At 40.7% G+C, this 23,674-nt stretch overlaps 3 protein-coding genes across 4 annotated transcripts; 2 read left to right on the forward strand and 1 right to left on the reverse strand.

Annotated features, from left to right (window-relative positions):
- Window positions 1–400: 400 nt before the first annotated feature.
- On the forward strand, window positions 401–10,260 carry ccz1 (CCZ1 homolog, vacuolar protein trafficking and biogenesis associated). The gene is made up of 17 exons (XM_041029270.1): window positions 401–537; window positions 1,581–1,656; window positions 1,746–1,842; window positions 1,994–2,091; window positions 2,411–2,504; window positions 2,642–2,722; window positions 2,811–2,858; window positions 3,031–3,114; window positions 3,802–3,977; window positions 4,574–4,655; window positions 5,048–5,109; window positions 6,101–6,212; window positions 6,565–6,598; window positions 6,776–6,893; window positions 8,494–8,652; window positions 9,480–9,607; window positions 9,753–10,260. The coding sequence occupies exons 2-17, from the start codon at window positions 1,643–1,645 to the stop codon at window positions 9,806–9,808; spliced, it is 1,443 nt and encodes a 480-aa protein (XP_040885204.1). The 5' UTR covers window positions 401–537; window positions 1,581–1,642; the 3' UTR covers window positions 9,809–10,260.
- dlgap5 (discs, large (Drosophila) homolog-associated protein 5) lies at window positions 5,943–17,722 on the forward strand. Of its 2 annotated transcripts, XM_041029269.1 has the most exons (20): window positions 5,943–5,952; window positions 10,780–10,886; window positions 11,679–11,921; window positions 12,162–12,349; window positions 12,524–12,592; window positions 12,702–12,741; window positions 12,853–12,945; window positions 13,077–13,172; window positions 13,339–13,413; window positions 13,511–13,548; window positions 13,648–13,865; window positions 14,037–14,210; window positions 14,303–14,391; window positions 14,553–14,713; window positions 14,805–14,906; window positions 15,164–15,419; window positions 15,554–16,209; window positions 16,338–16,503; window positions 16,922–16,965; window positions 17,117–17,722. In XM_041029269.1, the coding sequence occupies exons 2-20, from the start codon at window positions 10,883–10,885 to the stop codon at window positions 17,228–17,230; spliced, it is 2,826 nt and encodes a 941-aa protein (XP_040885203.1). In that variant the 5' UTR covers window positions 5,943–5,952; window positions 10,780–10,882; the 3' UTR covers window positions 17,231–17,722. The 2 variants fall into 2 exon arrangements, with proteins under 2 accessions (XP_040885203.1, XP_040885202.1); XM_041029268.1 differs by lacking the exon at window positions 5,943–5,952 and having other exon boundaries at window positions 10,517–10,886.
- Window positions 17,600–23,661, reverse strand: rsph10b (radial spoke head 10 homolog B). The gene is made up of 18 exons (XM_041029429.1): window positions 23,434–23,661; window positions 23,235–23,310; window positions 23,062–23,130; window positions 22,678–22,851; window positions 22,514–22,599; window positions 22,314–22,434; window positions 21,911–22,087; window positions 21,710–21,815; window positions 21,488–21,603; window positions 21,190–21,379; window positions 20,947–21,052; window positions 19,902–19,981; window positions 19,535–19,683; window positions 19,119–19,223; window positions 18,866–18,999; window positions 18,291–18,361; window positions 17,951–18,155; window positions 17,600–17,615 (listed from the first exon to the last, which is right to left on the reverse strand). Exons 1-18 carry the CDS (start codon window positions 23,619–23,621, stop codon window positions 17,600–17,602), a joined length of 2,169 nt encoding a protein of 722 aa, XP_040885363.1. The 5' UTR covers window positions 23,622–23,661.
- Between the last annotated feature and the right edge of the window lie 13 nt (window positions 23,662–23,674).

Below are 23,674 nucleotides of genomic sequence, written 5' to 3' on the forward strand. Positions count from 1 at the left end.
ATCTGTTGCAGGGCTCCTTTTTCTCTCGTAAGTGAAGATGCTTCTTTATGAGTCCAGCTGTATGTTTGATCTTATTGCTGCAGGAGGACGTGATAAAATGCAAAAACAAACAAGACAAAGCCCCACGACAACGTCAGATTGAAACCAAGTAAGTGTTTAATTGAGCTAAGGAGAAATCTGTTCAAAATTCCTTCTTACTGGAACTTAAGGGTGCCATCATAGACCCCAATGTACAGAGAGGGTTGAAACCTCTGCCTGCTCCTGTCAAACAAATCTATCTGACTGACTCAATATCCAGGTACAGCAGTTATATTCACCCCAAGTTCCCTGTGGGGACTAGGAACCTTTATTTGGCTCGGAATTGCAGTCACCCGAACAGTTGCGCTTGTGACACCGCGCTGTCAAAAGCAGGAAGTTAAGAATGTAAAGTATAATGCGGCGTCTCCTCTCATTGATCTCATTTCCTCATTCTTTTATTTTTATTTACGAAGTTTACAACCACGGGCAGCAGAAAGTGTTGGGTGTATTCTCTGTAAGGTGAGTGTTACCGTCGTGCTACTCTGTTACCGTCACAGTCCACGGAGTTTTTCTGCGCCTGGACCTCTGCAAGCACAACTCTGCAGCTAGCAGAGCCAGCTAGACCGCTAGCTGCTGTGACCGACTTCCCAACGGCTGCTGGTACCAGTTACTATTAAATATTGCGCTGGTTAGCTTACAGAGCCACAGACGTTGCTTTGTGCGTTTAATCCGTCGAGTTGTTATTCACAAATACTGCTGCTGTGTAAAGACATCGAGGTGTTTTAGCTCAGCTCGCAGAGACTTTACCGGCTAAACGGCAGAGGGTAAGGTTGCTAGATTTACAGTCACCATACGTGTACACGGTGAAAGTGACTAAATGTAAAAAAACAAGAGGTGAAAAGTATCCACGGACAGTAATTCGAGCAGTGTACTGAAGTGAAAACAAACGCACAGAGCTTTTTCCTCGACTGAATTATCTTAACGTTTATAACTTACTGTTGAGTCAAGATTTTGACGTTGCAGTCAAGCTAAATAACATAGTAATAAATTGCTGGGATCAGCAAATCATGAAAAATATTGATCATACTGCACTACTTTTGCTTTCCATATATATATATATATATATATTATTGTTAAAACTTACATTCGGGTGCCAATTTATTGGGTGCTATTACACTTGGGTAGAACTAATGCAGTCTAATACCTCATCCCTGTAATAAATCCCGTTTTCAAGATTATAATGTATCAGGTTTGACTACCAGTTCAGTACCAGTGTTCTCATTTTTCCCAAATTAAAATCTCTGTATCTTGTTGGGTTGAACTCTTTGGAATCACGGCTTAATGAAACCAACTGTTAATGGAAATATGTAATATCAGTTTCAGGATAGATACTGATCCAGCGTATCAGACCTGGGCATCCCTGGTGTAAATGCCTTCTGTGCTTCCAACTTTGACCAGATGCTGATCCGCTATGTGTGTGGACCTATCAGTTGTCAGTCAGTTATTGTTATCTGTAGATTTGTAATGCTTCAGTTTGCGATGTATTTGTCTTCCTTCTGCAGGCACACGGCATGCTAACCAGACTGTCTTTGGAGCAAAGGAAATCCAGACACAAGTGACACTAATGCTGATGATAAGGTAAAGCTGGTGAAAGGTTGACGTTGATGTAACCTGGAGATCTTTGAGCCTTGATGTTTTGATCAGCTTTCTCATTGTGTCTGTTACAGTCCCAGAATGGCCTCAGGAATGCAAGAGAAACAGTACACACCGTCTCTGCTTAGTTTTTTCATTTATAACCCTACATTTGGACCACGGGAAGGAGAGGTGAGCTCGACTTCTAGAGGACAAGTTGATATGCACATGTTTTACATCTGAATCAATTTACTTTTTTTTTTTTTTTAACTCTGTGGTTATCAAGAAAACATTTTATAAGGTAATTGCATCGCTGATGCAAAGAGTCTTGGTTTTTTTCTAGGAAGAGAAGAAGATTTTGTTTTACCATCCCAGTGATGTTGAGAAGAATGAGAAGATCCGAAATGTGGGCCTGTGTGAAGCCATTGTACAGTTCACCAGGTACAGATTATTACTGTATTTCCCCGCTAACATTCTATTGACAGAGTGGATTTGGGTGTGTTTATTTGGCCTTTTGGGCTTTTTGCTCAGACTTTGCATGAGCTTAAAAATGGTCTTAACATTAAATACTTGACAAGGTGTGTAAAACGAGTGCAATTTCTTTCAGCCTGCTGTACAACAGAATAGGGAAATGTTGCAACAACTGGCCAGATACACACTGATAAATATCTTATATCTGCAAAAGCACAAAATGAGTAGCTGATTGGCTCGCTGGGGTGTGTCTCCTTGCTCCTCATGGTCATGTTTTTTTGTCTTCCAGGACGTTCTGTCCGACAAAACCAGCTAAATCCTTGCACACACAGAAGAACCGGCAGTTTTTCTTTGAGCCCGAGGACAATTTTTGGATAGTCATGGTATGTTAAAGGCTTTAATGTACATAAATTGTTCAGCATTTACTGTTTGTCTTGACTTTGTTGACCTTCTTTGCAATGTAGTTTAGCTTTACCTCTCTAATCCCTTTTGATCTGCTGTTTTTGTATCCATCCCTCAGGTGGTTCGAAACCCAATGATCGAGAAACCAAACAAAGACGGTAAACCTCCCACAGTAGAATATCAGGAAGAGGAAATACTTGTGAGTACAGAGAGATACTCACTAGATGTCTTTTCTTAGAAAATTGGCAGTTTTGTATTTTACTTACCATGCCATCTTGTCTTTGTAGGATACTGTTTATGGTGCAGTTGTAAGGCAATGCTACAGTATGTACAAGGTCAGTTCCAGTATGTTTTAGATTATCTGTTATGCTTTTAACAGCATATATAAGTATATATTTTCTTTTTTTTTGTACTCTTCCACATAGTGACACTAATACAGTACCCCAAACTACCAATTTATAATGTAAAACAAATCTGGTACTAATGATTATTTTCTTTATGCTGTAGCTCTTCAATGGCACATTTGGCAGAGCAATGGAAGCCGGCGGAGTGGAGCTGCTCACTCAGAAGCTTGAAAAATTCTTCTACAGGGTAACAAAATCTGTCCACTTCTTACTTTGTTGCTAGGTGGATATAAATATTGGCCTTGCTTTGACAACATGATTCATTTTAATTTAATAATGCACACACAGTTATTTATAAAGAGTCAGTCAAGCCTGAAAGTAAATGTTTTCACAAGGGTTGGACTCCATCGCTGATGATATTTGTACATGCATTTACTGTTTTGTTTCTTTTTAGTAAATGCTCGTGCCTCTCTTGGGAAAACTGTCAAAAAGATGTTTGCAATCATGCTTGATTTCTCAGTATTTGCCTACATTATCTATCTTTGCCTCATGCTGCTGTCACCTTGCTGGAGCCATGCATCTCCAGGCAAAACACAAAGCATAAAAAATTCATTTCTAATTAGGGAATACCCTTCTTAAGTTAAGCCAGGCTTCCCTCTCCATCATGTAACTCAAAGACAGAGAGAAAGAGAGAGACTGTGGTGTGCGTATCAGAGGTTGAATGTCAGCCCTTCTCTGCTCCAGGGTGATGCAAGCGTCTGTGCAGAGCGTCAATCACAGAGTTTCTCATTCCGCTTTCTTTATTGCACTGTAAGGAGGCACTTGTAGACGGGTAAACTAACCCCTCGCTCCTTTCCTTCTCCATTTTCGTTCTGTGTGTGTGTGTGCGTGCGTGCGTGTGTGTGCGTGCGCGCCTTCATTCTGGGGTTTCTAGTATCTGCAGACTCTCCACTTGCAGTCCTGCGACCTGCTGGATGTATTTGGAGGCATCAGCTTCTTCCCACTGGACAAGATGACCTACCTGAAGATCCAGTCCTTTGTCAACAGAGTGGAGGAGAGCCTCAGCCTGATCAAATACACAGCCTTCCTGTATAACGACCAGCTTATCTGGTACAGACTGAGTGCTTGTTGGATATTTGTTCTAGTCTGTGTATGTCTGGCCCTGACATCCACCGTCTGTAAGATTTGATGTCTCCCACAGTCTTGTACAAAAATCAAAGCATTGGCATCTGCAAACACACAATTGCATGCTGGGTAAACAGAGGTGGCTTTAAACACAACCTCTAATCCTCTTTGCAGCTTATGTGCTCCCTGACATGTCACTTGCCCTTAATTGCACTGTCAGCCTCCCAGCTCGGTGAGTAAGCACACAGGGATTATGTGATTGCTAATGAAATGACTTGAGAGCAGTGTGATCTTTCATTGCCAACTTTCAGTAGACAGACGGAGAGGAGCTGTTTAATTACTGTCCAAATTAAGTAGCTGCATTGTGTGCTTTCATGCCCTGCTCTCTAATACGTTTACAACCACCGCTGAACTGTAATTACCACCAGGAGACACTTTGTTTTAACATCTAGCCCATGATGCCGAACACAGTTCACAGCACAGCACAAATATGCAATCACGGATTTTGGTTTTGCGTTTTGGCACGGTGTGTTGTGAAGGTTATAAGGTGGAAAGGTTTAACGTTTTGGTTTTGCCTGCAGGAGCGGACTGGAACAAGACGACATGAGGATCCTGTACAAGTACCTGACCACCTCGCTGTTCCCCAGACACTCTGAACCAGAGGTGAGGAGATGGGAGTGCGCAATGGCCAGATAAAATGAACAGCTTCCCCTTCTTGTCATTTTATAGAAGTATTTGCTCTACAACACTTTTAATAATAACAGTTTAACTGGTGATTCATCTTGCATTTCTGGGTCCATGCTGTTAGGTGATGTAGTTTTCCAAACATAGATGAACACATTTGGTGCTGGTTCCAACCCTTGTTCATAAAGTCAAACTTGAACATCACGTTGATGAAATACAGTAAAAGAATGAATGCAATCTACTGTAAAGGTTTTATTATATTAGTGATCCAGACAGAGACTATAAGACAGCTGACCTGAGTATGACTTTCAAAGCAGTGCCACACATATGCACTCTGACGACTTGTCCTTCTTTTCTTAATATTCTCTTAGTTGGCTGGCAGGGACTCTCCTCTGAGGCCAGAGGTCACAGGGAATTTGTTGCACTATGGAAGGTGAGTCTCTGACTTCCTGCATGTCTGTCTGTGTACCCACGTCCTCTGCACAGGATGGGATCAAAATGAGAGTTACATTCAGGTTTTGTTTGAATATTTCTTGGTGCGGTGATGCACCGGTGGAGTAATGTCACTTAAGGACAAAGCGTTACGCATCAGAAACAATACTCTTGATGTCTGTATGAATGTTTACATTTGGATGCAGTGATGAGCTTTGCTTACAGTCAACCTAATTAGATAAGGTGGTAACTCCCTTGGCTAACACTTTGTAGTCAAGCAACAAAGCAGTGGGTAGAGTATCACAGCCTCGGGAAAATCCGCTTTCTCTTCAGTTTCAGTGTACCTAGGTAACTAAAGAAAGTTTGCTCAGGTATTTGCTGTCTGACAAAACTTGTGTCTGTATGCTGTTTGGTGTATCTAGTCTCTAAGGGGGAAGTAGGGCTGCTGCAGTAGTCCAAGTCTGACTCCTGGTGACCTATCACGGGATAGGAAACGCAGTTCTACAGCTCTAACTGGACGACACATTAGAATATAAAGATTACTAGGTAAAGGCCAGAAAAATAGTAATGACTGCGATAAAGTAAAAATATAAAAGGTTAAAGCAGTACTTGGAGATCTGTGCCAGCAAAGATACACATAGAGAAAGCACATTTAACACATAGACATGCTTTTCGATGCTAATGGTTCCACATAATATTGAATGGCATCCTTGAAATCCACTGGATACAACAGTGAATCCCTTGTTTTTTTTTTTTTTTTAATTACAACATGGTCTTTCCTTCAGTCAGATTAACCATCAACCATCAGGACAGCTTGAATGTTTTCAGTTCCTCTGCTCTTCAGGTTCTTTTGTTTTTCTTTCATCAGCATCACAGCCCTCTGGAGTCCAAGCGAACCTTTCGATTTTCAGTCTTGTTTGTAATGAGAATATTGAATTTCACTTCCACTCTCTAAATAATTACTCAGCTAAGCGCTCCTCTTCTCTCGCCAGGTTTTTGACAGGACCCACCAATCTCAAAGATCCAGAGGCCAAATTCCGATTTCCAAAAATATTTGTCAGCACGGGGGACGGTTACGAGGAGCTGCATCTGATTGTTTATAAGGTATGGTAGAGTAAATATGATCTGCTATTTCGTGACAGTCTACAGACTCAATCTCATTGAATCATTCATACGCATACAGGAGTTTTTTAATGTATTAAAATCAGAAGGGGGGAGTTGTTATTCATTTTTAGGATGATTCTCATAATCTGTGACTGGAGGATTTGTTTATGAACAGTGGATCTAGGATGAGCTATTCCACTGCTCTATCAAACGATATGGATTTTTGGGATTAGTCAGCTGAGTTTTAAAATGATGAAGTGCGTCCCACGATGCTTATCATCACGTTAATGTAATTTCTAAACTGTGTGACCTTGATTCTCCATTTAACCTGCACTGATCTGCTCTTTTCCAGGCAATGAGCGCTGCAGCTTGTTTTATGATCAGTGGTAAGTTTGCACCCACATACATGATGGCGTTCGCAGTCTTTTACCTTTTCCTATTTGAATTGTTAAAATGGAGTTCTTTTAATCTGGTATTTTATAGTATTTTGGCCATTTTGCTCCTTATATAAAGCTAAAATATTACTTTTTCCTTAGCTCATTTCCTTCTCCGTCTCTTTCTAGCCTCTGTGGAGCTGACAAGGGACTTCTGTGAACAACTGGACAGCTTGGTGGGCCCTCAGCTTACCTTGCTGGCATCTGATATATGTGAACAATTCACCATTAACCGCAGGATATCAGGGTCAGTTAAGAATCCAATCTGTTTTTTCTTTTTGTTTTTTTTTGTTTTTTTTTGGTGGACATTCATTTCAGCATCATATCTAATCTAATAGGACAAAAACACGGAATGTAGCATAAGGGCATCAGGCAACATCTGAGGCAATATATGAAATCTGTTACTTAATAAATAGTAATAATCATTTGGTTTATTTGTGTACTTCTCAAAAAGCAATATTGCAAAGTAATGTACTCAAAACAAATGGTAAAAACAAATATACAGGCATAGAATCAATAAGCTAGAAACAGAACATATTAAATGTAAGATTTCAAGTCTAAAAGAAAAATAGTTTTAAGAAGTGATTTAGAGGAAGATAATGACAAGGCTCCTCAGGCAGGTCATTCAAGAGCTTCAGCTTTAACTCTATACACAGGTCCAGCCAGCAGCTTGAGAACCTCAGGTCTGAAAACCTCAGGCTGTGCAAAGGTAGGTAAGGGGGAGCATCTCTGAAATGTAACCCGCAGCATTAAAATAGAAAATAAAATCTTAAAACAAAAACCAGTGTAGTACTGTTTAACACTGTTATCTGTGATTTTGTTCGATAAAAACATTTTCTGCCTTAGTAGAAAGTTTAGCGCTGTCATGCCCTTGGTGATTACAGTTGCCATGTTGTTTGTCATCAGTTTGCAGTCATTCCTTTGTGTTAACTCCGCCTGGCTGGCACTGATAGATGAAACTCTGATACCATTGGATACCATCATGGCACTACTTAGGGGTAACTCAAGCAGTTTAGCTTTAAAGACTGGCATCCTGGCCAGCTCTCCTTTAACCCCAGCAGTTAGCTTCAGATACGCCCAGGCCTGTAATCTAAGACTGGACTCCCTGGCCTGGACAATTTGATGGGCTCCTTTTTAATCACTCTAGTGAAGAATCCACTGAATAAATAATGCCGTCCCAAATTCCTCAGCTGGCGTTCAGGTCTGTGTCCTGATTTGGCCTGGTGGAACTGTAAATAATAAGATGCAGCATAGATCAAATCAGTTGCTTCCAGCGGTGCAATTACAGTACCGTTGTCAGGTAAGCTGTGGTAATAACTGTGCCCTTAGCTCACCCTAGCGTGGGTGGACAGGGGAGTAGGCTTAATTAAAATGTAGAACTTGCTTTTTTGTGGATGTTATCATCCAAAGTGATTTGGCTTACTGTATCATGTATTAATAATGTGTGTTTACAGAACGGTCTGCCTTCAAGTGACCTGAACTCTTTAACCTGACATTGATTCTATTCCTGTCCCTTACTGATTTATACAGGGACCGTGGCTTCAGCTTTAGTGGTAAAACTCAGTAGAAAGATGTGGCGTTCATCCAGATGTGTCAAAATGGTGCTAGAGGCTTCTTCTCATGTTCAGTGTGACATAAGAGAGGAAAACAGAACCTCACTGAACCATTTAATGTCACCTTAACAGTGAAGCGGAAAAAAAGATGTCATCTTTATTCCTGTCCTTCTTTTTCACAAGCACCTGGTAAAATAACTAAAGGGTTATGTGAATCCCAATGGTGACTGAAGATGATGTGCTTGCTCATGCTTTACTTTTTGTTAATTTTTTTCCTTATTGTGCCCTGTCCAGGCCAGAGAAGGAGCCCCAGTTTAAGTTCATCTACTTCAACCACATGAACCTGGCAGAGAAGAGCACCATCCATATGAGGAAGACTGCCAGTGTCTGCCTCACCTCTGTCCATCCTGACCTCATGAAGATCCTGGGAGACATCAACTGTGACTTTGCCAGGTACAGCAGAGAACATTGGCTTTGTAAAATTGCTGCTGTGTTTATCTTTAGCAAACGAATCCAGATATTTGTTAAAATGTTTTTTTTCTAGTCACTGGGCACAAATCAGCTTGGTGGGTATTGCTGGCCTTTCCAGTAGAAACCAAAGAGTAAATATAATTGGTTAGTGTTAGTTATATAAAGTTTTCCTTTCATGTCAGCATCAGTAGATAGTACGCCAGCATGAGGCCATTAAAACTTCTCTTTAGCTCTAAACGGCAGCTGTACTGTATTTTCAGATTTCACAAACCCAGGAAAGAAAATGTGTAAAACTACAAACTCTGGATATCAGCCCAGTCATTTTCATACATAATGTGATGCTCCTGGGGACTTTGTAATCTTAGTATCTTTTGAAGTAGTCATGTCTCACATGACTCTAGTCATGTGAATGTCCCATTTTAAGTCTGTGGGATGCACAGTGACAACGACATTCATAGCTTTTATCCCAGTATCAATATCAGTTCCTGTTTTTGTGCAGATGCTGCTTGTCATCTTATCATGTCAGCGTGATCAAAACTTACTCACTGTGCTATTTATGTAAATAATTCTATAATTTTAGGTAATTACATACGGGTCCCTTGTGTGTTTGTAATATGAAATTCAATTTTTAGTAGGTACAAACCTTAAATAATATTCAATTGTATGATTTTTTAATGACATTTTGTTGCCTGTATAGGTAAATACATCATCTTAGTTACCCTTAAATAAAAAAAAAACAACCTTATATGAATGTTTTGTTTTATTCCTTTGTGTGATGGTGCTTTGTTTTTTTTCTATCTGTCTCCCAGGGTTGATGAAGATGAAGAAATCATCGTAAAAGCTATGACAGACTACTGGGTAGTCGGCAAGAAGTCAGACCAGAGAGAACTGTATGTGATCCTGAACCAGAAGAACGCCAATTTAATTGAAGTAAACGGTATGTCTCCACCACCTGGCAAAGAGTAAATCTGTTTCATTACCACCACAATAGACAATTTGCCTTGACACTTAATCTCCACTTCACCCTTAATGCCTAATCTCCACTTTATCCTTAATGCCATTTTATCTTTTCTCTTCCACAGAGGAGGTTAAGAGGCTTTGTGCAACACAGTTCAACAACATATTCTTCTTGGACTGATGGAGTAGAGAGGCTGTTTCACAACACTAAAAACTGTCAGTGTTGCAGGAGATCATGACAGCATCAGCGTAATGCAATAATTGCATTGTGAAATAAAAAATATAAAAAGCTTTCTCCCAAGTTTTTTTTTTTAATTTAACCCACAAAAAATGTATTTTCATCTTGTAATTATGTGAAAAAATCCAGATTTTTACTGTACATGTACTTTTATTTTCTTTCATTTTCTTTGTAGGATTTTGTTAACTGTTTTGACTTCTTTCAGAATACAGTTTGTTCATGCTTTTTTTTTAATGAACATATTGTGACAATGTCTCCAATTAATTTAAAAACTGACATGCACAAAACAGTTTACTCCAGGTTCCTTTGATGATCAGTGATAATTTTTAAATAAGATGTAATAATGTCAAAGTATTGTGGTTTGTAAACAACTGCGCTAACTTTAAATAAATTAAGAATTAATTTTACGTAGTGTAAATGTACTTTTTTTAGATGCATAATAGTGAGTAAAGGTTTTGACAGTTTAACAAACAGCAACATCCATTACAAAAATAAAAATGGACGCTGATTAGCACACAACTTTTTTGTCAAAAATCATCAGGTGTGGCTCACTTTTAAGAGTTTCAAATTCATGATCCCATTTGATGATTAATCTACATAGCTAGCGAGTTAAAGGATTATATTGATCTACAGTCAAGGCAATAATCTAACAATGGGAAAATGAACCTGTTATTTTAAAGGAGAGACTGCTTTCAGAAAGCAAGATAGAAAGATATATGCTGAAAAAAACATATAAAACGTAAAACCTTAGTGTTTTTTATCCTGTTTTTACGGCAGGAAAACAAACAAAAGAAGAAGAAAAAGAACCAATCAGAGCTCACCGTTGTCATCTGACCTGCAGCCAATCAGCGTCACCATGGATGAATTTCAAAAACTCACCCGCCATGATTGTTGTGTTTTTAGGCTGAACTGAGTCCGTCCGTTGTGCACTCGGTTTTTATTTTTATTTTTTTTAACTGAATATTCAGAAGAAGAAGCTTGTTTTTATAAGTGCTTTTTGGAAACGGACCAAGTAAAATGGGTGTGTAATTATATGTTATCTAAATAGCTAGTTTAAGCTTTGTTTAGTTGCTTATTGAACAGTTACCTGAGTTTGTGATTTCCTCTTGTTTCATGGTCAGTCGGAGCTGGGTAGCTAATGTTGGTTGCTAACTCTCTGAAATCATATTTTGCCTTCATGCATGCTTTATAATTAATACATTTTAGTTATGGTCAGTGGTCGAAGTGTAACTGTAATACAAAATAAAGTTAGCTCAACTTGACGTTAGGTTTTGAACTGCTTCTTTAAGTTTGCTAAGTACAGCATGTATCGACCAGGGGAAGTATTTTTTTTTACTACACAGACAAGATGTGTCTGTGTGTTGACTCACTTTCTGGCCCATTTTCGACTCTTCATGTACGTCCTTTTTACTAAGGTTTGGTTAGCGTCATGGCTTTTGGTTTTTACTGTAGTTTATTTCAGCAACAGGCTAATGTTAATGTAACGTAACTGTGGCCAAGCAACACAAGCGATGCAGTGGCTTTAGTTGAGGAAAAGCAATCGTTTAAAGCAAACGTTATAGTAATAATATTTGAATACACATTTGTTGCTGTTATCATTATTTTGAGAAGGGACTAATTGTTTCATGCAACTTTTTTATGCAAATGACAATTAAGTCTGTTTTTTTGTGTGTAATTTCTTCTATAATTTTCTCGTTTTTGTGACAGTATACAACTACAGTTACATCTTTGTGATGTAGCTTAATATCTGTAATTACTGTCATATGCAGTGTGCCTCTAAGACATCATCCATTCTTCTTCCTAATTATTCCAGATATCATGGAGTCTCGATTTGCTCACCTGCGCCAGCGGGATGCCAGCGTGTCCATGCTGAGGGTAAAAATGTCCCGCAGAAGGTCCCAGTCCCAGAAGGAGAACCGAGAACGTGCCATGAACACACGCAGGCAGCTAGACAAGCTCCCAGAGCTGGAAATGTCTTCCCTGGATGCCTCCATCGCAGTGGGCAACATGTCAACCATTCAGGAGAAGACGCAGAACAATGCAAAACCTGCTAAAAGTATTGCTTCTCTTTCCACTACAGCTTCAACTCAAATATATATATATATATATAATAACCTGTGCACATATGCAATGAGGCATCCACACCATCTCTTTCAATGATTCACATCTTTCCATTGCTTTAATAGTTAACAGTGGCTAGCAGCCATTTGTACAGACAAAAACATTTGTAGAAGATTTGTTGAATTCTTCTTTGTGCTCATCATTCTAGCTCTATCCCATACTTATTTGTCCTCAGGTGGAGCCATAGAAGAGAGGCTGAAACAGCTTGAGCGCTGGAAAGAGCGTAAGGCTCTTGAGAAGGAGAAAGAAAAGAGAGAAAAGGAGCGTAAAGGGGTTTTTAAGACTGGCCTCTATCATCCAAAGGACACCCTCACCATTGTAGCCCTGCCTGTGGTCCCAGCTGCCCCAAAAAGAGCTAAGGAGGTGAGCAAGGTAGACTTGTAAATGTGTTTGTAAATTATACCTCTACTCCACTGCTTTTATTTGTTCTTACTTGATATATTGAGATGGGTTATAACAGAGGGATTGCTCTTTGCATCTGGATACAGTTCAGCGACCAATGACTCCTATGATCAACATGTGTTTTTTGTCTTCCAGACAAAAGTGAACCCAGCACCATCCCAGAGTACCAGAGTCACCCGTTCAATGAAACAGCAACTGCAGCAGGTACTGTTTTCTTTCTGATCCTGAAAATCTTTCTCATTTTAACTTCTGTAAAACTAAAAGTTGTTATGCACTTTGTTGCACCATCTTTCTTTTGCCTAAATCACTACAGCCTCTGAAGACACAGGACCCAAACACTGTGGCAAAAAAAGGTAAATGAACTGAATGTTCCTTTTTTATTTTAAATGATTCACGCCATCTGCTGCATCCTGGTGATTTTATGTAATTTTTTTTTTAAATCGGATCTCTTGCTCTTCCTGTAGCTCAACCTGCTGTGGAAAGATCAACCAGAACCCGGGTAGCTCCTGTCAAACCTGCACCAGCACCAGTGACGACCAAGGCCAAAGTTTGTGCAGGTAATTAATAAGAAGGAAAATTCTTGCAGATAACTGGACCTTGAGACCAGCCATGGTTTTTGGTTTTACCATATTTTGTTTCCTTATCTGCATCTCAATCTGTGTCTCTGTGTCATGACATCGTACTGTAGTGGAGCCTGTACGAGCCTTGTCAACCAGATCAGCCAGCAGGCCTCCTGTTACAGCAGTTCCTGTGGTGAAAGACAAACCTAAGGACAAGGCTGCAGGTAAACACTGAGCCAAGGCCAGAGTTCAAGCAGTTTTTTTTTTTTTTTATTCTTTGGCATAGAGACTTTTAGGCCATTGGATGTATGATCATCAAAGCAAACGGAGAAAGACAGTATTGTTCTAGAAAGGTACTTAATATTGTTAAATATCTCTCCCCACCCTCAGATGTAAGAACCACAAGGAAGAGAGCCATTGTCAACCCTGTGGTCCCCCCTTCTGGCAGAGAAAGAAACTGCAAAGGTATCATTTAAAGTTGACAAAGAGCCATCCAATTTAATGTTAACACAAGCAGTTGTTTTTAATTTCCTCCCCATTCTTTTGTGTATCTAAAACATAGCAACTGTCAACGACACTGCCCAGCCTCCTGTCCCCAAGGTGAGCTTTTCTGACTTTTTAAAAAGGTGTTTTTAAACCATATTTTTATTTTACTAGTAACTCTTAGATCACATAGTTTGCTGTTTCTGTTTTTTGTAGGAGCCTGAGATAGAGGAACCAGCCCGAGTTCATCCTCCCAGCCCTACACCCTGTTCTGAGGAGGAAGACGTGGTGTTCGACCAAGCTCCAGCTGATGCTCCATCCTCTTTATCCTCATTTGCTCCAGAGGGTTTTGTCTTCCAGGCTCCTGCTGGTTTGTCATGCTTCAAGTTTGAGCCTCTCACTCCTCGCTCAGCAGATGCCTTCCTTACACCAAGGTATGTCTGCTTTAGCATTTTTCCTTTTTTTTAAAAAGATTTTTAAGACACTAGAAAGCTTTAATATCATTGTAAATAAGCCAAATCACAGAAGAAGCCTCTAAGAAACTTTGTAGGATTATAACTTGAGTTGTTTATGATCTAAATGGCATGTTGTGACTCTCTACCCAGCACCAGCTTCAATATCCCACCAGCTCCCGTATTCAATTTGGAGCCTCAAGTCGAACTAAGCAAGCCCTCTCCCCCTAAATCACCTTGCCGCTCCCCACCTCGTACATCTCCCACAGTGGCTCCTCCAACTTCAGGCAGCCCCCTGGAATCAAAGCATGATGTTCCATACTTCAGGTGGCTTGCTTTTTTTCCTAATCATATATGTTTTTACAATGAATTATTCAGTTAATTCAATGTTTTAAATTCATTTGTTTTTTATAATTCAGATCGGAAATTGCCAATGAGACAGACAGACTGACAACTCTGTGTTCTCACTGGGAGTCTAAAGTGGAGGATGAGTCCATCCCAGAAGAGAGTGAGTATATCTTCTCTAACAAGGACTGATTGGCATCCTGAATATGCAGCTCTGTTTCATTTGGTAGAGAGTGGTCTTCATAACTGCGGGGTTGGGGCTATGCCAGTGTTCTTTAACTGAACAATTGTAATTCAGTGTCTTTCTTGCTCTTGTCTGTTTAGTGAGAGACCGTATGCGCACAGCAGTCGGCCAAGCGAGGCTTTTGATGAAAGAGCGATTTAACCAGTTCAGCGGCCTGGTGGACGACTGCGAGCTGGGCCGAGGGGAGAAGATCACCACCTGCACTGACCTGCAGGGATTCTGGGACATGGTTTATTACCAGGTGAGTGCTTCTAGGAGAAGGACAACGTATGGTTTCCGACACCAAATCCACGAGGAGAAGGTCAGCTATATATGTATTTTGTACTTTTCAGGTAGAGGACGTCAACAAGAAGTTTGAAGCTCTCAAAGAAGCAGAGGGTCGAGGCTGGGTGGAGGAGCACAAGCCCCCACCCCGACAGAGGAAAGTAGTGAAGGTGAATTAAATTAATTTAGTTTCATTAACACATTAATATGCTTTGAAACACAGAATTGTGCTGTATTTTGCAGTATACATTTTGACTATTTTAAAACAGACTGTATGATCACACACCCATGTAACAGCACAATGTATTATGTCCATTTTTATTTGTGATTGCTGTGATCTGTATCATGAGCACGTATGTAGTTAACAGGCAAAAATGTCCAATGAAATGAAAACAAACACATCGTGTCCCTCTTGTCCTTTGGACAGAAACCAGCAGCTGTGCCTGCCAAGCCAACAGGAACCAAAGCAGCAGCCAAGTCTCGCCTGGCTGCTGTGAAAGCTGCCATGAAAGCCAGACAGCAGGCAGCAGAGGCAGAGAAAGCTGCAAAGGATGCTGGTAAAAGCGAGGATGACCCCAGCGTGAACTCTCAGGAACCACAACCACAAACAGGGGCCCACATGTCAGACACAGTGCTCTTTGATGGAGGCTTCTTCCAAGTGGAGAGTCCAGCCAAACCCTCAGGTGAGAGGAGAATATCTACACGCCACATTCTGCTTTTCATGTCATGTATCAGTGTTTGCTTGGGTACATTTTCCTGCCTTCTTGAGCTGTAAGATTTGGATTAATAACCATGTTGTACATTGTTGTCTCTGTAGGTTCAGTGAGGAGATCCAACCGTCTGAGCGCTGCTGTGCCGCCTCAGGCCTCTCCCTGCTCCAACTACCTCACACCTCGAAGAGTCACTCGACGATCCCTTGCATTGGCTCAGACCCCCGCTCAGGCCGTTGCTTCTCCTGCTCAACCTGTCCTCACTCCTGCCCGCATGTGTCTTACTCTCGACGAAACCCCAGCACAAGCACCAAAGCCTCAGTGTGCCACTCCCCAGTCATCTCAGGAGAGAAAGGACACTGTGAATGTCTCTCTTTGTTTCTCACCTGTCAAGGAAGTTCTTTCAGACGACACCCAGCCTGAGGGGGGCCCTTCACAGCAGACAGAAACAGTCTCTACGCAGGAAAACCCTGAACTGAGCACAGCCATACCTGTGCATTCACTTCCATCTATTTCTGTAGTGGAGGAGCAAGACGAACCAGCTGAAGCTGTCGATGTTGACCCTCCTGTCTCTCCAAGACTCTCCCTCTCTCTGTGCAAAACACCTACTCCTGCCTTCCCTGAGCCCTCATCATCTCTGAGTTTCACGCTGTCACCCTGTATGACTCCCTGCCAGCCTCCCATCTCCTCCCTCCCTGCTGTACATGGCCAGGTGGAGGCTCAAGTGTCTGTGTGTTGTACACCAGACAGCTCAGTTGTTGAGGTAAACAATTTTTCAGGCGTCACTTGAATTCTGTGTATGTGTTCAGAAACCTCAGCCTGAGACATTTGAGAAGTGAAAGTTTTTTTTCTGGTTTTACAATAAACAAATTATTCCTTTGTAACTTTTAGGAAATTCCCGGGTTGGACTTCGAGCGTTACCTCCAGCCATCACAGAGATGCAGCCTGTCACCAAGGGAGACAGTTGCCATGGAGACGTTGTCACCCATGGCAGTGGATGTTGAGATGGAGAGTCCCAGAAGTCAATCTGAAGACCTGCTAACTCAACAGGAACCAGGTATGATTGATACCCATAGGCTCTGTGCATGAACAGTCACTGGGTACACCCATCTTTTTTTTTTTACCACCTTAACAACACTTATGGATATTAAAGCTGCAGTAGGCATATACTGAGAATTGGAGAAAAAAGAATTTATCTAGAAGGAATTTAAGTTGTTGTGTTGTTAAAAGAAGTACTGATGTTTTGTTTTGTTTTGTTTTGTTTTGTTTTGTTTTGTTTTGTTTTGTTTTGTTTTTTTAATTGTCTTAACCTGCATACTGCAACTTTAAGTGAAAATGCTGTGATTGTCTGATTATAAGGGAATAACCACTCTGAGTTTTCTTCTGGCGAAGGTTTATTTTAAACTGATGTTACAAATTGTACATTTTTGCTCTTGTTACTCACTGTTACGCTCACTCTCTCACTGTCACCACAGCACTAACAGCGGTGCCCTCAGTGTTAAATCTTCAGTCACCACAGGTTAAAGTTTTTTCCATTTTTTAAAATTTCGTAACTTCTAAATATTGACTTTGAACGCTTAACTAGGCTCTGACCTACTACTTTTATTTATTTATTGCATCCTTTTCATTTCCAGATATTTTTTTCTGAATCGTCTTTGTGTACTGTTTAGGTCCAGACAGCAGAGTCTGCCCTGCTTCTTTTCACCCCGGACCTGAGCAACCGGATACGCCAGTCTGTATGTCCAAGTGACCTCATGGTCTTCACCCCTCCCTCTAATATGTAGCAAAGACTTTTTCTTTTGTACTAATTCTTTTTTTTTTTTTTACTCCCTTTGGAAAAAAAAATATCTGAGTGATTATTAACATTTATTTTCAGATTACTGGAAAATAGTTGTGTCCGAAAGGATGGTTTGATTAAAGTTCTAGTTATCAGAAGGAAATGGTCAAAACTCTTTATTTACATAAATACAAAAATCGCCAATGCACTCACTGCTTTTATTACTGTATTTGAAGGCTCTAAGCATTTTATTTGTTTTTTGGACTTTGTGAATATTTTGGCTATGAAACAGCTGGCTTCATCCTGCGTCTGACAGGTTTCTCTGCTGCCCACATTATTACTGCATCTTCATCTTCTGCTTTCATTCATCGGCCTCTTAATGCTCCTTCTGCCTGTAACACAACACAGTACAACACTGAGCACTACACATGTTTATGGGACAAAGGTGTAGTGGGGTGCATAAGGGAGCAGCAGGATGATTTGGGACATGGGTGGAGATAGTTCACACCAAGAAGCAGAGATAAAGGTGGACAGGTGAGATGCCACCTGGCGGCAATGTCTGCGCTGAAGAAGTATGGCTACTTTATTATAATATATATAGTGAAACATTGTACTATTAAGCCAGTTGCTGCTTAGACTTAGACTTAGACTAGATCTTCTTTGATGTTGGTTGTGTTTGTTCAATCAGAAAAAGCCTAATGCATATAGAAAAGAAATCTTAGATTACCTGGCTCTTTGTAGGGTCTTAGCTGCAGCGATGCATCTTAAGGCCTCCTGCTGTTTATCTTCCTTGATCTTTTCAGTCACCAACTGATGATGGTCAAACGCAGGGAAGAAAAAGTGGTTGAAGAACTGATGAATTGTCTGGTCTTTGGCCTCCGTTCCTCTGGTTTGCATACCCTTTCCCTCACCTCTTTGCTCTTCTGTGTGCTCTAGAAATATATGTTTTAATACATATTAGACCCAACATCAGCTGGTATGTGATGAGTTTTCAAGCCAACACAAAATATCTTTCATGGAAAGATGTGCATTCCCAACATAAGATAAAAAAAACAATAAAACCAAACCTGGAGACTGAGGCTGCTCATGTACTTCAGTCTTGACATTTTGTTGAGTCTCCAAGATGTCCTGATCACGGTATGGTTCTGTGTCACGGGATTTCTCTATCTATGGTAAGATGTAAATTCAATTATATGTTATTAAAGATTTCAGGTACATAAATGTTTATTACATATTTTGTTAATAATGTCATTGCATGGCAGCAATTTTGATATCAATACTGGATATTTTAATGTCTTTCTGATATTTTCCCATAGAGTGTATGGTATTTTAACCCTAACACTGACAACTCATCTTGGCTGTGAAATAATTGTATAGGTGCAGCCCCAGTCATCAATGCCTGGTTCAACCAGTTGTTGCTGTTGCAACCAACCTCCGCTGACTTGGGGCTGGAGATTTCAGAAATGATGGGGGAATTCACTAGAGCTGCCACCTGGACAGAGAAAGAGTTAAAGGTACACTGGAACAGCTACACTATTTAAGTAGACTGGGTTGGGGTGCAGAGGTCATGAAAGGCTTGAGAAAGGATCTGACCGACTGAGTAGAGCTGCTTGTCGATTGTAAGGGTTTGTCGCTGTCCTCCATTTCAGAAAGATTTCTCAGAGTCTTCGAATCGAATCTGGATAGGGACTGATGCTCCTCCAGGCTTTCAGAAACCCGCTGACACTTCACCTCAGCACAGCCCAGCAGTACCTCAAAAAACTCCAGAAACGTAATCTGCAGAAAAAGAGTCAGGCAACAACAAAAAGGATACAGAAGGTATAAATGAATAATCTTAAATAATCTCTGATGAAACATGTTGGATGAGTCAGCTGGTGTAAACATAACAGGCAGACCTCCAGATCCAGGCAGGAGGACAGGTTGTTGGGGTCGTGGCTCTCTGCAGTGATGACCTTCAGTAAACTCGCTGTGGTCAGCTTATTGTCCAACAGACGAAGATCCTGACAGGCGTTAAAATAAACTAATCACCACAAAGTCTTAAACGTGGTCGGAATTATACATTTTATGTATATATGACACATTTGTTTTTAGTTAATGGACGGAAGGTGATTGGTAAAGGAGACTTCTTTAGCTTAGAAGTAGGCAACATCATTTCACAACAACATCAATCTCTATGACTTAATTAAAAATCATTGAAAATCGAACAGCTTTCTGATCGTGTTAGAAATTGCACCCATTACTCAGTATGTTATGAGAAAATGAACAAGACACAGTTAATATGCATAAAAATCTTTGTTACAGTCTGCGGCACCTTGAACATCCACAGCAGGTGTCTGAAGGTCATGGTCTGGTCATCTCTGGGGGCTGCATGAACCTTGCAGTAAGCCTGATAGACTTTCCAGCACCTCTTCATGTAGTTCATAGCCACCACTGAAAGGTCTGGTTGTCCAAACAGGAAGCCTGGATAAACAGCTATAGTTAGTGAACACAGCTATTACTGCATAACAGAACTAAGAAGGGTGATGAATACTGCAGCATCAGTTTGTGTAGGTGTGTTGACTTAGACAAAACATTCAAAAACACCAGAGAAAAGAGGGACATGCAAACTGTGAAGGGTCTGAATGACTGAAACATTTGCAGTAATTGCAAAAGAGCCTGTGATATCATATTGTTCCCACCTTTTACATTCTTAGCATTGGGAAGGATGTCATCTGTCATCAGTTTGGATAAGCAAGCAGCCAGAAGGTGCTTTTGTGACCTGTGAAAAGAGAAGTGGTGTTTCTAATTCAAAATCAGTTACAAAGGATAAAAAGTTTAGATTCTAATTGTGTCCACTGTGGGGTCGTTATTCTGTGTCCGAATGATGCATTTTTGAGTGAAAACCTTGTAACTCTAACGTCACTGTAGCTCATTTTAGTTTGAGACGTTTCTATGACCTTTAATCTTTTGAAACTGGACAGACTTTGAAAGCTAGTATCTCTGTCTGGCTGTACTTGTGCACAACGGGGTATTGAGCTAGTTGCTAACGTCAGTATGCTTACATGCCCACAGTAACAATGCTACTGTACAATGTATAGCTGAGTCAGATGGGAAAGGCTTCGGTTTTGTAGGTTGTCAGTATTGGACCAGTTAAAATTTTCACTTGATGATGAAGCAATATGGAAAATCAGGATCAGCAAAGTTATTGCAATTAATCCTGAAGCAGTCATGAATGTTTGTACTAAATTCTATGCCAGTCTATCCAGTAGTTGCTGAGATATTTCACTTTCACAATTGTAAATATCAACCCTGTGGTGGCGCTAGAGTAAAAGTCAGGGGATCATCAAAGTCAGGATTCATCCCATGGAGACCATGTATATCTGGATAGGATTTAAAGGAAGCCCATAATGCAGTTTTATATATTTCACCCTTTATATATATATATATTTCACTGTGATGCCCCATGTGTGTCATCCTCTGGGTGTGTCTATTCCTCCTGTCTGCAGGTGTCTTGAGTGGCTCAACACACCTGGGCTCTGGTGGAGAGTCTATGTAAGCCACTGCAATAAATTGCTCATTCTCTCTCTCCCTCTCTCTCTCTCTCTCTCTCTCTCTCTCTCTCTCTCTCTCTCTCTCTCTCTCTCTCTCTCTCTCTCTCTCTCTCTCCACAGGCACACCACGTGTTTGGTTTGGTCGTGTTTGGCACATTAGTGATAATGTGTTGGAAAACGTTTTTTTCCTTACAATATGTCTTTATTGTAGATGTGGTAGGCCACGCTCACAAGACAGCTGAGGAGCCTATGAAGAGGTAAGGGGGTAAAGGGAGAGTGGATCTCTGTAGCAGTATCCTCTGAGACACACAAAGAGTGACAACATTCAGCACAGTGTCCAAGCATCCAAATGTACAGTGATTTTGAAGCTATCAGTGTCCTGTCCTGTATCAGGAAAAGGTAGATCAGAGAGATTGTGAATGGCAGTCCCTCCCACCTTTGATAAAATGGTCTATCTGTGCCAGAGTGATTTCGTGATGGTGGATGTTACAGTCTTTGAGCAGGCGCCAGAGCTGCAGGCGGGACAGCAGGAAGGTGTTGTCTGGGGAGTGGTCATTACCAAGTCTGCTGTAGAAACTGTAGATAGACCGCAGCTCTGCGTCTTTCCTTAATACCACAAACTCCACCTGTTACTCGTGAAACACAGGATTGGGGCAGGAACAGGAGAGAAAATAAGGATGTAGGGTAAAGATCATACTGTATGTCAACAATTTTACGGTGAAGTGAGACCTGACCTGTTTGCGCTCTGTGTCACGCTTTCTTTCAGGGATTTGATTCAGAAGACATTCGATGTTCAGAGCCATGTCTGGTCCTAAGACCGATGACTCGCTACCTGACAGAGGCAATGCACCTGTAACAAGACAAAAAAAACTGTAAGCCATTGTATGCAACTGTATTTATCTTCTTGTTGGAAAACTGAAAATTTTGAATGGAGCTAATGTTTTGTAGGTGTTTACCACACAGAGGAGTGGGAGCTCTGTTTCCATTCAAGTTGGGTGTTATCATCTGATCGTCCACAAACTCTCCTTCAAAAACATGCCCGTCCTTAAAAGTGAATTTTCCCTATGAACCATGAAGCACAGTAACTTTTAGAATTTCTTGTAATCATATTCATATTCAGATTGACAGTGAGAGGCAATATTGTATTTTTGATTAACCTTCCCATGTTTTTTATTGTTCTTCCATTCTCCTTCATAGATTGCACCACCAGCATAGTAAAACGTTCCCAGTCCGTGCCTCTGACCCTGAACGAAGTCCCCTGTGTACCGATTACACTGGGAATACTGGGATCCGTATGCTCGCCTTAGGATCCAGACATGTGTGCCTTGCCCATGCTGTCAGAGAGGTAAGCTCATGTGATTCACAACAAAAACATCTATCACGGTTAATGTTTTAAAGGATGATCAAAAGCTATTTTCCTGGAATTACTGTATTGTGTCTGAGGTGAACAACAAAACATGAACAACAAACAATATGATATGCTATGATAGTCTGGGAGAGGGATGGGATAATACAACAGGAGGATTTGCTACAGTATGTGCACATGGTGTGCTTTCATACCTGGAGTCCATCCTGCCACATCCCAACATACTGCTGTCCCAGCTTTAGCCACCTCATCGTGCCCTCTCCATGTCTTAGGTTATTCTTCCACTCACCAGAGTAAACGTTACCAGAAGGGTAGCTGTTGAGAAATAGATCTAACCTTTAGGAAGCTCAGATGTTACCTAGGCTACATGTTAGATCATATGCTCCATACATACCATCTCACTCCCAGTCCCTCTCTGTTGTTCTTCACCCAATCTCCTTTGTACCAAGAGGTCTTATCCTGGTTATAATACACAGTACCCTGACACAAAGACAATCGATTTAGAAAAAAAAAAAAAAAAAAGGAAAAAATACCTCATAATAAATTGGTGAATCATACCTTTCCATGCCTCTTGCCCTGATCCCACTGCCCTCTGTATAACACACCACTTTTGGCACAATTGTAAGTTCCAGTCCCATGTCGTATACCCTGGTAGACATCTCCCTTATAGGAGCTGCCATTTGGCCAGGTGATGGAACCCTGGCCCATGGGCTTGCTGCACACAAATTCTCCCTGTTGGATTAGAACCTTACATTTCTTTCAAGATTTTGAGAAGAGCATTACCATATTATCCTATTCTATTCTATTTTGCCAGACTCTGATTTATTTTATTTTGTATGTGTACAGGATGCATGTTTATACATGTTATGTACATATGGGTTAATGTAAAACACTCTGTTTAAGAACTTACAGTTACTATAGTATATCATTATTGCTCCCTACCTCATATTTCAATCCGCCTGTACATGTGAAGACACCATGTCCATCCAGAAGTCCCTTGGTAAACATGCCCTTCACACAAACAAAGCAGTGACTTCATGATGCAGCCTTCTTTATTTTGATGGAAATAACGTTTATTGAAGTATTGAGAAATGTGGTGTTATTTGCTTTTGCACCTTGTACAAATGGCCTCCTTCAAAACAAGCAACACCTTCTCCATGAAACTGGCCCTCACTGGTTTCCCCCTCATATCTGTCAACGAGACACCAGAGTTTACACTGGAAAATTAATTAACTGTATTTAGGCAGGTATATTATTAGTGTGAAGATGCTCTAGAAATTAATTATCGAATAAATGTTGTGAGTGATGATCTACCTCTGAATAATTAGGTTAAATAGTGCCGGGAGTTCGTAGGTGTCATCCAGAGTACCAGAGTCGCTCAGTAACTTTCTTTTGTCTCTTCCTTCCACTGTCTGCGGTGGCTCTGCGTTTCCACACGTCTTCTCGTTTTCCTGTTTATCCTTTTTTATCGTGCTTTTCTTCTTGTCTTTGCCCTGTGTCATTTTGCTCCGTTTATATTATATCACGTACATGCACGCGTCGTCTCCATGGCAAC

The sequence above is a fragment of the Toxotes jaculatrix genome, chromosome 21 (assembly GCF_017976425.1).
Source record: "Toxotes jaculatrix isolate fToxJac2 chromosome 21, fToxJac2.pri, whole genome shotgun sequence".
Classification (NCBI taxonomy): domain Eukaryota; kingdom Metazoa; phylum Chordata; class Actinopteri; family Toxotidae; genus Toxotes; species Toxotes jaculatrix.

Excerpts from the sequence above, each read along its gene's own strand:
- ccz1 (XM_041029270.1), top strand. Across the intron at positions 5,110-6,100 it reads AATTTGTTGCACTATGGAAG|GTTTTTGACAGGACCCACCA; the intron begins GTGAGTCTCTGA and ends TTCTCTCGCCAG. Across the intron at positions 6,894-8,493 it reads ATTAACCGCAGGATATCAGG|GCCAGAGAAGGAGCCCCAGT; the intron begins GTCAGTTAAGAA and ends TGCCCTGTCCAG.
- rsph10b (XM_041029429.1), bottom strand. The coding sequence starts at position 23,621 with ATGACACAGGGCAAAGACAAGAAGAAAAGCACGATAAAAAAGGATAAA. Across the intron at positions 22,435-22,513 it reads GAGGGACTGGGAGTGAGATG|CTACCCTTCTGGTAACGTTT; the intron begins GTATGTATGGAG and ends ATTTCTCAACAG. Across the intron at positions 19,000-19,118 it reads CCTCCTGCCTGGATCTGGAG|ATTACGTTTCTGGAGTTTTT; the intron begins GTCTGCCTGTTA and ends CTTTTTCTGCAG.
- dlgap5 (XM_041029269.1), top strand. Across the intron at positions 13,866-14,036 it reads GATGCCTTCCTTACACCAAG|CACCAGCTTCAATATCCCAC; the intron begins GTATGTCTGCTT and ends CTCTCTACCCAG. Across the intron at positions 16,966-17,116 it reads TAAATCTTCAGTCACCACAG|GTCCAGACAGCAGAGTCTGC; the intron begins GTTAAAGTTTTT and ends TGTACTGTTTAG.